The 15464-nt window shown below is 42.2% G+C and overlaps 1 protein-coding gene across 1 annotated transcript in view; it reads right to left on the reverse strand.

Moving 5' to 3' along the window:
• Positions 1-669: 669 nt before the first annotated feature.
• The window catches only part of LOC309552348 (non-selective voltage-gated ion channel VDAC1), a 714079-nt gene continuing 699284 nt past the window's right edge, over positions 670-15464 (reverse strand). The window contains exon 9 of the mRNA XM_082253265.1: positions 670-906. Coding sequence (XP_082109391.1) covers positions 815-906 — 92 coding nt within the window. The 3' untranslated portion in view covers positions 670-814. The remainder of the gene's footprint in view (positions 907-15464) is intronic.

Raw genomic sequence — 15464 nt, forward strand, 5'->3', positions numbered from 1 at the left:
TCCCTTGCATAAGGCCCTGTCAACCTTTCCTGTAGAGTGTCAGGGAAGAAACAAAACAATGTGTAAAGCTAAAAAAAAGCACAATCTGCCCCATGCTCACATGTCCGACAAAAGAAAGGGTCTGGTCAAGCATAGCAACCAAAAACATTCTTGCTTTACTTTTGCAGTAGGTAAAACATGAACGGAACAATGTTACAGGTACTATGGGCAACTAGAACACTTCTTCCTTTTAACTGAACTATTACTTGAAAGGTGTCAAATGCCTTAGCATGATTGATTTATGGACAATATTTGTAATGTCAAAAAGGCATCAGATAAGACTATAACAAATATTAAAATACTGGATTTTTGTGTTTGTGTGCATTTAACAGCTCTTCAAATTAAAGTTAATTACTTTAAAACCATTAAATCCATTTTGTATATTTAGGATGCTTGAAAAAGCTATGTTGAGCAATAATGCCCATATCTGGACAGAATCTAATAATCTAAAAATATCCATATATTTGTGTTTCTCAATATATTATTAGAACTACTCTGTTAAAAAAGTTGATACCTTTCTGTATAGTAAGCACTGTATAAATGAGCAGCTACTAAATATTCCAAACTTATCCTGGAATATACATGTTTTCTTTTTCCTCTTATTCCAACGGTTTGACTTTAAAGCTTAGTTATTTTTGTTTCTATAGAAACACTTGTCATTGAGACAGAAGGTTGTTTGCATCCAGGGCACAAAACATTACAAAGGGATACTAGATTCTTAGGATATCTATGCTGCAGAACATCTGAAGAACAAGCTTTTGTGGAGTGAGATGGGTTATGCTTCAAATTCCAGTCCAAGGCCCAGTTTGTGACCTCCAGCATTAATGTTCTTGCCATCCAATAAGGTAGATAAAATGAATTTGATACCTGAAAAACAAATAACTTATTTATCAAAAATGTCACATATTCTTCTGCTTTATCTCAATAGTATATTTATTTAAATTTATCCCAATAATATCACTCATTCTTCAGGTTCTTTAAGCTTTATCAAAAGTGTATTTTTTAAATGTGACTAACATTTTTTTTTTTTTACTTTTTAATTGGCTAGAGTAAGGGGGGCGGGGGGGGGGGGGGGGTTTAGAGCCTCTGTCAGGATATTTACTTCTATTTAAAAGCTGATAATTGCCAAGAATTCTTAAGTTTCATTGTATCTATATCAAAATATAACTTCATTTACAATTATAAAACTTTTGTGTTTTATGCAAAGGACCAAACCATATAAAAACACTTAAAGTACAAGGGCCCTGCTTATTCATTTGTAACTGTTTTTTTTTCAGTCTATACAGTAACTATTCACGCAGCATGCATATACAACTGATATATCACAATATTTCACAATATTGCACACAATAATATACATAAATATTTTATTAACACCATAATTGTCAACACTTTTAAATGTCTTATAACTATACAGTGTTCTTAGAAAGCATTATGCTTACCCTGTCAACTCCAATGGTCCTGCACTGCAATAGTTCCTCCAAGTGTTTAATATATTTTAAATTGTTAAAGCAGAACTGCTTATAAAAAAAAAGAAATTGCATTGCAATTGCATGGGTACAGGAAGATTTCAAGTGCAGCTCAGTTTACATTTTAGGCGTGCCTCGGTGACAGGATGCATTATTTCCTGCGTTTATGAAGGTATATGAAGTTACAGTGTCCTGGGCCAGCCAATCAAGATTGGCAAAGATGCCAAACACGTGACAATGGTGGAACCAGCTATAGAGCTTTAGGGCCTAGCATTACTGGGGGGGGGGGGGGGGGAGGTTAGTAAAATGGACTTTAGTTCCACTTTAATGCCAGGTATCAATCTTCCTACAATCGGAAGAGTCAAGACACATCCTTAGAAGAGTGCTAAACATATGTCACTTTATGAGGACTTTAGCCATCCTGTTGCAAGAGATAGTGTGTGGATTTGTTCAGTGTGATTTACTTCAACACTGACCTTCCGACCAAAAAAAAAAATGCAATTAGAGGGTCAGTGTCAAGATATATCCTAGCAGGGAAATCAACATACTATCTTTCCCAATAATATGGATAAAGTGCACCTAAATTGACATAGGTTTTTCTAGTATTGACTATTTTACTGCTTTTGTAGTAAAAGCATTATCTGACCATGATTCCTTTTTTTTTTTTTTATTTGACAATTTTTATTAAATTTTTATATACATACAAAACAAACAGATAATACAAAAAAGAAAAACAGGAGGGGGAGAGAAAAAAAAAATTCCCCCTCCAATACTTAAGTGCAAATTGTTGATACCCCTAATTATCTAGTGTATAACCTGTACAGCGCATGAATGCGCATTCGTGCCACCCACCCAATTCTCATCCACCTCTGGAACGGGGTGATGGTGAGTAGACCAAAACATCTAAGTAACTCAAAATCGTGAAAAATTGTGCTCAAGTCAAAAGTAAAATAACGTGAAGAAGAAGGGGAACATGCCCCTATTAAACACATATAAACAGTATCAATAACAAATAACATGTGAAATAGTGAATAGAATTATCCTCTGGGTATCTTTACCGAAGAAAAAAAAAAAAACCCCGGAAGACCCCTCCCCCCCAAAAGGAGAAGGGTATACCAAAGATCAAAAAAAAAAAAAAAAAAAGGAAGATATGGAGGGGAGAGAGAGGAGTCTAAATGGCATTTCTCTATGTTGTTGCCGTACCAATGAAATGCACCCATCGGGCTCTGGTCATCTGGTCAACGTAGTTGAAGTTCCTCCTGTAGTGGCATAGAAATACTCAACGCAGCTGACTTAGTAAGATTAATCTTATAATTGGCTAATGTGCCATATATTCGAAGAGCCTCCAGAATATTTGGAAGTGACACAGTTGGGTTAGTGACGAAGAACACAAGATCATCCGCGAATGCGGCCACCCTGTGCTGTTCGCCACCAATCCACATCCCTGTTATATCTAGTGATCTACGAATTGAACAAAGCAGTGGCTCAAGTGTTAAAATAAAGATAAGAGGCGATAATGGACACCCCTGCCTAGTCCCGTTCGAAATCAAAAAATAATCCGATCTCCACTCATTGGCACGTACTGCAGCTGAAGGGTTGGCATAAAATGATAGAATATATGTCAGCATCTGGGGACCTAATCCAATATATGACAGGGTGGCCTTGATAAAATTCCAGGCCACCCTGTCAAAAGCTTTTCCGTGTCCGTTGAAAGCAATACCATCCTGTTGTGTGATTCATTTGCCGCATGGATAATATCTATTACCCGGGTCGTATTATCCCTTGCCTCGCGTGATGATACAAAACCCACCTGATCAAAATGTATCAGGTGGGGAATGTAAGGCATGAGGCGGTTTGCGAGTATTTTTGCTATGAGTTTAATATCACAATTTAGAAGCGAGATGGGGCGGTAGCTGCCACATAATAGAGGGTCTTTCCCCTCCTTAAGTATAAGGGTGATATATGCCTTTAGTGAGTCTGTAGGCAGCTCAGACCCATCCTGAACTGAGTTCATATGCCTTAAAAGAGGTTGTGTTAAATGTGTCTTAAAGTGTTGATAGTAGGGTAATGTGAACCCATCTGGTCCAGGGGCTTTATGTGTTTTGGTCTGTGATATTGCAGCAACCAACTTGTTTTCTGTAATCTCACCCTCCATAGCTGATGTTTGTTCTGCCGACAACACCGGCATTCCGGAATCTCGAAGGTAGGACTCTATCTGTTTTAGCTTTTTTACATGGTCCAATTTCCCTCCCCCTGAAGTCTGTAAGTTATATAAGGAGTGATAAAATGAGCAGAATTCGCCTGCAATTGCCGACGAGGTGTGCACCTCCCCACCACCCGCCGTCCTTATGCGGGAAATATGTGTTTGTTTCCTTGGGCCCCTAAGTGCCCTTGCCAACATCACCCCTTGTTTATTTGCAAATTCAAAAGAATGTCTTTTGAACCATATCAATTTCTTATTTATTTTTTGAAAAAGAAGATTATTTAACTCCTCTCGCGCACAAGTAAGTGGGGCTAAGTGTTCAATGGCCAATGATCTTTTATGCTGTCTACTGAGATCTTCGATTTGAGAGAGCAACTCATTTACTTTTTTCTCCTGCATTTTTTTACGTTGAGATGCCAACCGCATTATGACCCCCCGTACCACACATTTATGCGCTTCCCAGATTGTTGAAGGGGGCAAGGTATAATCTTTATTTTCCAGGAAGTAATTGCCTAACGCCTCCTCTATTTTTGCCCTAATCTCTGGAAATTGTAATAATGACTCATTCAAACGCCACGAAGAAGGTCTAGGTGGCCTACAGTCCCAATCCATGCAAACATGTGCCGGAGCATTGTCTGACATGGAAAAGTCGTCAATACAGGATGAGAAAACTAGCGGTAAATCCGACTGGGGAATCAATATGCGATCAATTCGGGTGTAGGCGTTGTGGATCGGGGAATAGTAAGTAAAATCCCGTACATTCGGGTGCATTAGTCGCCAAGGATCAACCAGGTTTAAAATAGAGAGTTCTCGCTGTAGGCGTTGCAGCCGAGCATACGAGATGCAGGAAGACTTCTTTGAAGTATCCATTAAAGGTTCCGAAACAAAGTTAAAGTCTCCCCCCATTACTAGGTGACCTTCCCTAAATCCCAGGACAACAGGTGTAAACTGTTGTTGAAATGTCAGGTGGTCTGAATTAGGCAGATAAACATTCACCAATGTTAGTTCTGTGTGGCCAATACTCCCCTTCACTAGTAAATATCTTCCCATAGGGTCTGCCAGTTCCTCCTTTAGTGTCCACGGCATCGCTTTGGAGATAAGGATACTAACCCCCTTAGATCTAGCAATGGGAGAGGGTGCATGATATACCCAAGGAAAATCTCTATTACAGAGTTTAGGTAGGAAATTCTTACTAAAATATGTTTCCTGCAAAAATGCTATTTGAGTGTGACAGCGTTTTAATTCCTGCAACAGGCGTGTACGCTTCTGCGGAGTGGACAAACCCCTAACATTAAGTGTAGATATCTTACAGCCAGTATTCAGATGTCTATAGGAACTCAATGTTATAGGTATCCCCCCTTCTCCTCCCCTCTCTCCCCTCTCGCAGGCCCACTCGAGGCCATAAGCACGGTAAAAAAAAAAAAACACAAAATGTGACAAGTACCCCCCGCCCTCCACCCAACCCTTTATATACACTCAACTAGAAAAGAAAAAAACTTTGCGCAACCAGGCGTGTCCTAATATGGGGTAGGACTGACTCCGTGTGCAAAAAAGCTTATAAAGAATCCAAAACAAAAAATTATTTTAACAAAAAAAGAAAAAAGAAAGTTCCACCACTATGCATATGGAGCTTGTGGACGGAGCGGGCCCACCTCTAACACATATATATATATATATATATATATATATATATATATATATATATATATATATATATATATATATATATATATATATATATATATATATATATAGAAAGGGGGGGGGAGGAAGGTCCCCCGCCCCTGGAGGAAAAATAAAAAAAACCCCGGGGGGGAGGCAGGGAAGGAGGGAGGCACAGGAAGAAAGAGAAAAAATTCCCCCCCAATTCCCCCACCCCCCACAACACCTGAGATCCCGCCACTGACCAACTTAATTCATCATATGGCCTTATAGTTTAACCCTCCGTCCTCCTCTACAAAAAAAAAAAAGAAAAAATAAGAGGAGGAGGGAGAGGACACATGCCTGATACTACAGCATTACAATATATTTTAACCACAGCAATAAAAAAGAAAAGAAAAAAAAAGGAAAGAACCAGCAGAAAAATGAAGCAACGGCTCACAGTCCAAGGGATATTCAACACCCCCCAGAGAGGGCCCTGAGTCTATTTCCTGTATTCTAGATATGACTTCATTAGGGACCACGGGTCTTTACAGGTCCTAAGATGTAATAGGGGCTTCCTCTGTTTCTGTCCCTCCGGCTGCGTTGAGGGCGAGATAATGGGCCAGTTGGTAGAAGTCCTCCAGGGCCCCCACTCCCGTATACCCCCAGCCAGTCATGGACAGGTATTGGGGAGATCCCAAGAAATGAGATCAAAGCCGGCAGTTGGTCATGCCACCTTAAAACAAACGTTTTTTTATCTTGTGTGACCACTAAGTGGAATGGATGGCCCCAATGATAAGTAGCCTTTATCTTATATATCTCCTCTAACAGGGGCTTCAACATGGCCCTCATCCACAAAGTATTATGGGAGAGATCTGGTAAAAAAAAAATCACAATTGGGTTCCCTCAAAGTCCCATGGGCCCTGGCTCACGGCGCCATCACCTAGCCACACCCCCATCATGAGGAGGCATTTCCTCCATGATTCTTTACAAAGGTTGTGTGTACTGGAGTGAAGAAAAAACATCCTTTTGGGCATCAGTTGTTCCAGGCAACTTAAAGGATATCTAAACTAAAAACAAAAAATAATAAACTGCAGATTACCAGTTCTTAGATTAGGTGTTTGCAATATTTTTCTATTACCAGGCTTTTTTCACTTTATTTTCAACTGGTATTCCTGCAAATAACACACTATTTATCCTAGTGTGACCATGTTCACTCCTTCACTGAATCAGTAGAGGCAGCCATAGAATGGGGGAATAAGTAGTTTACAAAAGAAAAAATGGGAGTTTTGACTTATGGTATAAAACATTTTTCTGATGTTCATTGACCGAAACAAGATTCTTCTTAACCATCGGGTTATACTGACCCCCTACAGGATTAGGACACTATGCAGGAAAAAGCTTGATAACGCCTATGTTTAGTCCCAGGGGGTATACACCAACTCTCAGCTATAGGCACTCAGCTTTGTTACAAGCAGTGTCAGAAGAAAGCCAACTCCACACAGAGGGGTGGATGCTGTGTCCGTCAATGAACATCAGAGAAATGGGATTTTACGGTAAGTCAAAAATCCAGTTTTCTCTTTCGTTCATTGACAGACACAGCTCCTGATTCTTCTTAACCATTGGGACGCTGTAAAGCAGTGTTAAGCATGAGGGGTGGGAAAACATCAGAAAAAAACTCCCAAAGCTAACCATAGCTAACCATAGCAAACCAGGTAACATAGAGCTCAACCATAAACAACTGGAGCTCACCTGAAAAAACAATTCCCCCCTCAAAGAGGATCAGGTCCTCTAAACAGCAGCCAGCAAAACCTTGCGGCCAAAAGAAGCATCCGCAGATGCCAACACAACCGCTTTACAAAAACTTTGTAAAAGTGTGCACCGACGACCAGGTGCCCGCCTTGCAAAACCTGCATCACTGACGCTTGAAGACGGAAAGCCCAGGAGACACTAAGTGCCTAATTCATAGTACCGCTATTTGGCTAACGCCGGGATTTTTGCGACCTTGCGAATTTGAACGTATGAAATTTGTATTCAAAGTACCGCCGGCGGCCAATAACGTATAGTGTTAGATTCATTAAGATGCTACAACGTCAGGGCGTGACTTAAAAACAGGCTAGGTAAAAGCTGGAGTAATATTTTGCCAAATTTTTTTGAGTACCCCCAAAAATCCAAAATCAATGTGGAAGGTGTGGGAGATCATTTGGAGATGAATAGCTTTTAAACTGTGTCAAAAACTGACCTAGAAAGAGATTTCTGCAAAAGTTTAGAAAGTAAAAATAGCTCCTCAAGTCCCGAGCTGCAAGAGAGCTCATGTGTGCATGCGCAACGCCAACTAGGCTCAAAAAGTTGCGCTTTCACAAACTCAAGCATGCGGTTTGTTGAATGCAAACGAAAAATCCGCTGTATAGCCCATGTAAAATGGAATGAACTGGCAGATTTGAAAAATGCACATAGTTTATACGTCTAGCAAGTGATTCCTTAGTAAACACCATCACATTACCACGTTCTAGACACCTTTCCTGCTCAATCATATTTCACTAGAACAATCTTACATCGAACCTCCACATTATCTAGGGTATCCCACAAAATATTTAATCAGGAAAGACGTACCCACATGGAAGAAAAATAAATAACAAATATATTTTAAATAATCATTTTTTATTTTTTCCAAATGTATAGGAAATATATTTGAAATGCTACAATTTTGGCCATATTAAATATATTTCTAAATATTTTTTCTCTAAATATATTGGAAATACATTTTTCTTCCATATGGGTATGGCCAAGCTTTTGCATTTTAGTACACATTTTACTGCAGGTATATCCCCATACTTGGCTAATTAGCAAAGTATGGAAAACAAACAAATATAGCTCTATCTCTCAATATTGCTAGATATTGACTTTATGTGGCATCTTTTGTATTTAGTTAATGTCTTTATATTAAGAGTTTGGTGATACACATGGCTATGTCAAACAATAGCAAAAGTATTGATGCTAACATTTGGAGGGTTGGAAACCTCCAATTGTTGCCCATACAGAGGGCTCATTCTGGATTCGAACTCACAAACCTACAGCAGGAAGGCAGACTCCCTAATCATTGTGCTATTTCTCAGTCCTTACAATTCCAAATTTATTAGGCTATGTTCACATCTCGGCGTTGCTATTACAGGCGTTTTTATGGGCTTTTTTTCAGGCGTTTTTATGGGCGTTATTGCAGGCGTTTCACATGTGTTTTTTGTGCAGGCATTTTTAGATTGAATAGAGACCAATTGCTCACGGCGTCAAAACGCTCAGATGTGAACAGGGGCCATTGAAATGAATATGATTAGTCTTGTTGGGCGTTTTGAGAGCTGATCCTGGAGCAGAAAAACTCCCCAAAAACGCCCCAAAACGGGCTACGTTCACATGTAGGCGTTGTGGGCTGTTTTGGGGGCGTTTTTCTTCTATTCAATCTAAAAACGCCTGCACAAAAATGCATGTAAAAACGCCCATAACAACGCCTGATATAATCGCCACGCCAAGATTAAGGATGTTTATGAGTGATGAGCCTGATTTTTGGCTTAGCTATATGTTTAATCTTCATTCAAACAACAATCTGAACTCCCAAATAAATGCGCCCCCCCCCCAAATAATTTAAAACCCAAAATGTGTGTTTCACATTTCCCAAAAAATATATATTCCTCTCTCTCTCTCTCTCTATATATATATATATATATATATATATATATATACATACATACATATATACATATATACATATATATGTATATATCATGTAATTGTATGTATATATATATATATATATATATATATATATATATATATATATGTATACCTGTATATAAACATTATAAATAATGTTTAGTAAACCCTAAAAAAACATTTGTAATTTCACATATATACACATACATACATACATACATACATACATGTATTTTGTTGGTTTAGGTCTCTCTCTCTATTTCTATTTCCCTTTTTTATTCAACTGGGCATGCTCCAATACACACAGGACACACACAGTTAATTTTTCTCCTGGGCGTTACCATTACTCGGTGTGTGTTTTCCTGTACTATATAAAAAAGACTCAGACATGAGAGAAGATTTGGCCTGGCAACAGGTCCAATATATTGTGCATGGGACATGCTTTATGTTTAACATTTGGGGGCCTTTGTTATTTTTAGATGGGAGGTGGGATTTGGCTGTGTTGTCTGTTATGTCTAAAGACACATAGCCCACTTGACTCTCTGTAAGTATTTCTTGGTTTTAACATAATTGTGTATTGGTTAGTCAATCTGCACATGTATCTGAATATTCTTGGATCTTTGTCGATGTATATGGTATAAATTTTGTACAAAGTTAATGTTCGAAAATATGTTAAATTTGTGTTGCTTCACTGGGATACTTTGGAGACTGTGCCAAAAAAATGTCATGTGAAATGTTTGAGCTGTGTATCCTGTTTGTAATAAACATTGATGGTGGTGAGCGGCCATGTTTCCAATGTCTTCTCAAAACATTGTTCATGTGTATAAATAAAAATGTCTTTTGGTCTCCACAAATGTATGTTATGTTTTTTTTGCAATGTTTTTTAGACATGCAGATTGTGTATAGGCAATGGTTACTTTTGTTCGCAAATTCGCTAACATTGGAAAAAGCGTTCTCACATTTCTAAATTCAACCGGAAACGACACTATTATTGGATGCACACATTTCCGGAATGTGTACAGTTCCTCTCGCAATTCTGAGCAACATGGCGCCCTCGCTCTATACTGCCGATGTTGTGGCGTTCATCTGCAAGGTGAGAGGTGTGTGTGTGTGTGTGAACATGAATGTGCGAGATCTCTGTTAGCCAGTGGGGGGGTCTGTCGCCTATATAGCGGGTGTGCAAGTAATTTTTGGCTTAGTGTACTTTCCCACGCGTGCACTTCCTGCCTAATAGACATCAGTTCCCCTATTCTAGAAACTTCTAGTATGTGAACCTGTTCCTATATCTATAGTGTCATAATCTTTATCGCTATGGCACGTGTATGTGTATATATGTATGTATGTATATATATATATATATTTATATGTGTATATATATTTATATGTGTATATATATTTATATGTATATATATATATATATATATATATATATATATATATACTTTTATGTATATGTATATATTTATATGTGTATATATGTATATAATTAACATTTGGTCAAAATTTTACAAACAACGATCAGTTACATATTGCTAAGACGTTTTGGAATCTGTCTAGATAAAGACAAATGGATTGCCCCTTTTCATAGATGCAAGATTAGAAACATGATATTCCCTAAATAAATTGAAACAAAAATTTTAGGTATAAATACATACATACACACTGCAAGCTCTGGTGGTCGACAGTTTTTTTTTTTAAAAGGTGTTTATTTAAATTTTTGCAAAACAACAACAGAAACACAAGGGCAGACAATGCCCATAAAACAAGTATGGAACAAGCATGTAAAGTATACCAGGGTATCAGAAGACATTGTAACATAAACAATGTGGGGGGGGGGGGAAGGGCCCTAGCGGCCCAATTCAAGGGGGGGGGGGAACAAAGGGGGATGCGTACCAAAAAGTCCAGGAGAGCCAAGCAACTGTAAGGCTACACGCCCAACAGATCACCATAGTAGAATAACCCTCTAGGTTGAACACAGGTGGGGGAGGGAAAAAAGGACACACCAACAAGATTAACAACACCACCAAGAAACTAAAACACACAACGAAAGACTACACCATACACACCAACACATCCGCATTCACACACCTTCCCCTACCCCCAGGTACCCACCCCCCGGGGGGGGGGGGTATACTACATACATCTTATTCAATAGGATAAACCGCATGACATGCGGGGCCACCCAGATTCAGTCAACAGATAAGCTGGAGGGCAGAGGGGCATCAGCCCAGTACGAGTCCTCCACATCAAGCCAAGGTTGCCAGGCGTTAGTGAACTTTTTAGGACACCCTCTACTCTTATAAATTAGTTTATAAAGCGGTACATCACTACGCACCAAAGCATAGAACTGCTGCATGGTAGGCGGTTCAACACTCTTCCAATGTAATAAAATAAGTTTCCTAGCATAGAACAGTAGGATGCGGAGCAGGATCCTAGGACATACACGATGTATAATATCATTCAACACACCCAACAGGCCTACTTCAGGAGTACGAGGGACCGATAAATGCAGTTTATCATTAAAAAAAGCAAAAATAGATGTCCAGTAACCGCTAACATGGGGACAGGACCAGAATATGTGAAGCAAGTCCGCTGCATGACAGCCGCACCTAGGGCAAGTGGCTCCCGGGGCTACCCCCATACGGACCAACTTCTGAGGTGTATAATGCAAATGATGGTTGGAACTTATAAGATCCTGGAAGCAAACCTCCGTGACCTCCTCCCAGGCCTCCTCTGTCAGCTCAGGCAGGAGTGCGACCCACCGGCCCATGGCCAATTTAAACGGGTCGGCACCCGCCGCCTGCAACCTCATGTAAAACATAGTGACCATTTTGTTCACCCCTGGGATAGACAATAATAGCTCCATCGGGGACTCCCCGAGCTCCAGGGTCAGCCCAGCAAACTGTGCACGGGCGGCGTGGCGTAGTAACAAGTATTTAACGAAAAAATGGTTGCTCACACCATGGCGGGCCTTCAGGTCATCAAAGGAGACAAAATGAGTCGACCGAAAGACATGGGAGACATGAGTCACCCCAAGTCCAGACCACCAGCCTGAATCCGGATGACCATAGAGCTCGGGGAAGTTGAGATTATCCCACAACGGGGCATTGGGAGACACAGCGGGCGTCTCCACTAGCATTGTGTTACCAGCGTGCCAGGCCAACCACCCTACCTCCATAGGAGAGGCACGAGAGCAGCGTCTGGGGACCGATCTGTGGAGAGCATCCAGAGCCTGTGTTTGCGAGCCATGCATGGCCAATACGAGAATGGTGGAGGAGTTCCCAGGAGAGTGGCCAAGGCAATCATATAAGTAAGCTGGGACGCAAAAAAATACTTATAAAGGTCTGGACACGACAGGCCCCCCTGGAATTTGGAGGTCTGGAGAGAGGACCTAGCTATGCGAGGGCGGGAGCCCTGCCAGAAAAAAGTAGTAAGGGCAGAATCAATTTTGTTGAACAACCGCCTAGGTAGAAAAACCGGGGAAGCCCGAAAAACAAAGGAATTTTGATAAGTAAATCATCTTAAAAATATTAATCCTGCCAATGAGATTCAGCGGCTGCGAAGACCAGGTACGCAGCCGAACCTCCATGTGCGAAATAATAGGCTGAACATTCAAAGAGCTATAAGTCTGGAGATCAGTATGCACTTGTATCCCCAAGTACTTAAAGGCAGGAGACAGGGGAACTCCAAAACGCTGCAAAAAACTATAATCCGCGGGCGGGCCAAGCGGAAAACCGATTTACCCCATCCCACTCTAAGGCCAGACACCCCGCCAAACTCCTCCACCACTCCCATCAAGGCTTCAAAAGAGGACTCAGAACCATCAAGATATATAAGGGCATCATCCGCGTACAGCGATATTTTCTCCTCCAGGCCGCCACAAATGATACCACCCACTGCCACCGTCTGTCGCACCACCAGAGCCAAAGGCTCAATGGCAAGGGCAAACAGTGGCGGCGACAGAGGGCAGCCCTGCCTAGTACCTCGGTGGAGGGAAAAGGTCGCAGATACATCCTTATTTGTACAAATTCTGGCAAGCGGCCGCGAGTAGAGCAGACGCACCCATTTTATAAACGGGAGGCCAAACCCCATCTTCGACATGACCTGCCAGAGGAACTCCCATCTCACAATATCAAAGGCCTTCCTATTATCAAGAGACAACACCAGGCCACTCCTCGCCTCCTTAGTTGCAGTGTATTGATGCAGATGAAGCCGGCGGATGTTATCATACGTACTCTTCCCAGGCATGAACCCATTCTGATCAGGATGGACAAGGGTAGTTATAACCTTGGCAAGGCGGGTAGCTAAGAGCTTGGCAAGGATCTTTACATCACTGTTAAGCAGCGGTATAGGTCGATACGAGTCACACAATAATCCATCCTTGTCCGGTTTGGGCAGGACCACTATGAGGGTCTCCCGCATAGATGCCGGGAGTTCACCCTCATCAAGGGCCGCCGCATAGAGGTCCTGCAATCTACTGGCAAGGTCCCCGGGGTACTCCTGGTACCACTCCGCGGGCAAGCCATTAAGCCCAGGGGTTTTATTGGAAGGCAGGGAGCCTATAGCAGTCTCCATCTCTTCAGCAGTCAGAGGGGCGTCTAGCAGCAGCCTGTGGGCCTCGAACAACATCGGAAATTCCAACGAGTCTAAAAACCCAACAAGCTCAGCCTCGTCAACCGTCCCCTGCTCCGAATACAAATCAGAGTAAAAGGAGCGAAACGTCTCATTAATATGCAGTGGGTCCGCCGACACCGAGCCATCAGCCGTCCTAATCCGGGCAATCGAACGGTCCATGTAGTCCGCCCTGGAAAGATATGCCAAAAGTTTGCCATTCTTTCCACTATGTTTGTGAAGTCTAGCAGCAAGATAGAGTTGCTGTTTACGGGTCATGTCAACCAGGTGTAGCTTAAGGGCAGTATGAGCCCCAACCAGGGCGTCACGAAGAGCAGGAGTAGGGTCAGCAGTGTAACGAGCGCGCGCAGCGGCCAAGGAGTCCTCCAGCTCTCGCAAAGCGGCCCGGCTGGAACAGCGATGGGCCGCAATGCGCGAGATGTATGCCCCCCGGGTAGAGGCCTTAAAGGCATCCCAGAGAGACCCCGCGGTAGAGGATTGGGCATTAAACTCCCAGTAGGTATCCATATCCTGAAGGACCAGGTCCCGCAGTTCAGGCGCAGAGACCCATAAAGGGCTGAGCCTCCACATCCGAAAAGCGACCCTATGGCCTAACGTCAAGTCAACGCTAAGTATAGAGTGGTCTGATAGTGTCTGAGCGACATAATCCACGGAGTGGACCAGTGACGTCATGTCAGGTGAAGTCAGGGCATAGTCAATCCTGGAAAGAGCATTGTACGTTTTAGTTTGGCAAGAGTAAACCCTCGCCACCGGGTGGCGCAGACGCCAGACATCCACATAGTTATAAGAGGCACACCACTGACTGAACAACCTAGACTCATGCTGGAGGGGCCTAAAACGGTCCAGGACAGGGTCCAGAACCGAATTAAAGTCCCCCAGCAGGAGAGTGGGAACACAGGGTAACTCAGCCAACCCCACACTCAGGTCTGAGAAAAAAGCAGCCGTAACAGGGGGAGACACATACACCACCACCAGGAGGAACTGTACCGCATGAATGTGGCAAAGTAAAAAAATGTAGCGGCCAAACGGGTCAGTGATCACCCTGGAACACACAAAGGGCAACCCCTTACGGATCAGGATGGAGACCCCCCTAGCGTAGTTGAAATAAGTGGAGTGGTAAGAACTAGGGACCCAATGTTTGTGCAACGCACGGGTGCGAGAGCCAGTCAGGTGCGTCTCCTGCAAACACAGGACATGCGGCTTATGGCTCTTCAGGAAATCAAATAACATGGCCCTCTTAAATTTGGAATTAAGACCCCTTACGTTCCAGGAGACACACGTGACCCGTGACATAGAAAAAGCGTCAAAAAAGCAAGGAAGGGGTGCAATTCCAAAAAACCTGTATCCCCCGATACAGCTGCATGACCCCAGGGGCAGAAGAAGGCAACAAAAAAACAGTCACACATTTGCACAGCACACACTCGGACACACACCCAACAAAACAACAAAGACATAAGACAATAGGGGGACAGGGCTAACAAAAAGAAAAATAGCCCCAGCCCCGGGTACAAGAACAACCAGGGAAAAGAAGAAGGAGGGGGGAAAAAACAAAATAACCCCTCAGAATCTCCTGCCCGGCGCCTAAAAGAAAAGAAAAGAAATCAAAGCAAGGCGCGGGCTTTATCCCAAAACTTTAAAGCTATCTGGAGGCGAGAGAACGTGGCCAGCCAGGGTCAGCCGGCTAAGACCAACCTGGGCAGTGCCCCCAGCATGCAAGGAAATAAAGTACTCAAACTTTAACGTCAAACATCCATCAAGTCAAGGGGAAATAATTG

Source organism: Pelophylax lessonae, assembly GCF_965119305.1.
Source record: "Pelophylax lessonae genome assembly, chromosome: 4".
In the NCBI taxonomy this organism is placed as follows: Eukaryota; Metazoa; Chordata; class Amphibia; order Anura; family Ranidae; genus Pelophylax; species Pelophylax lessonae.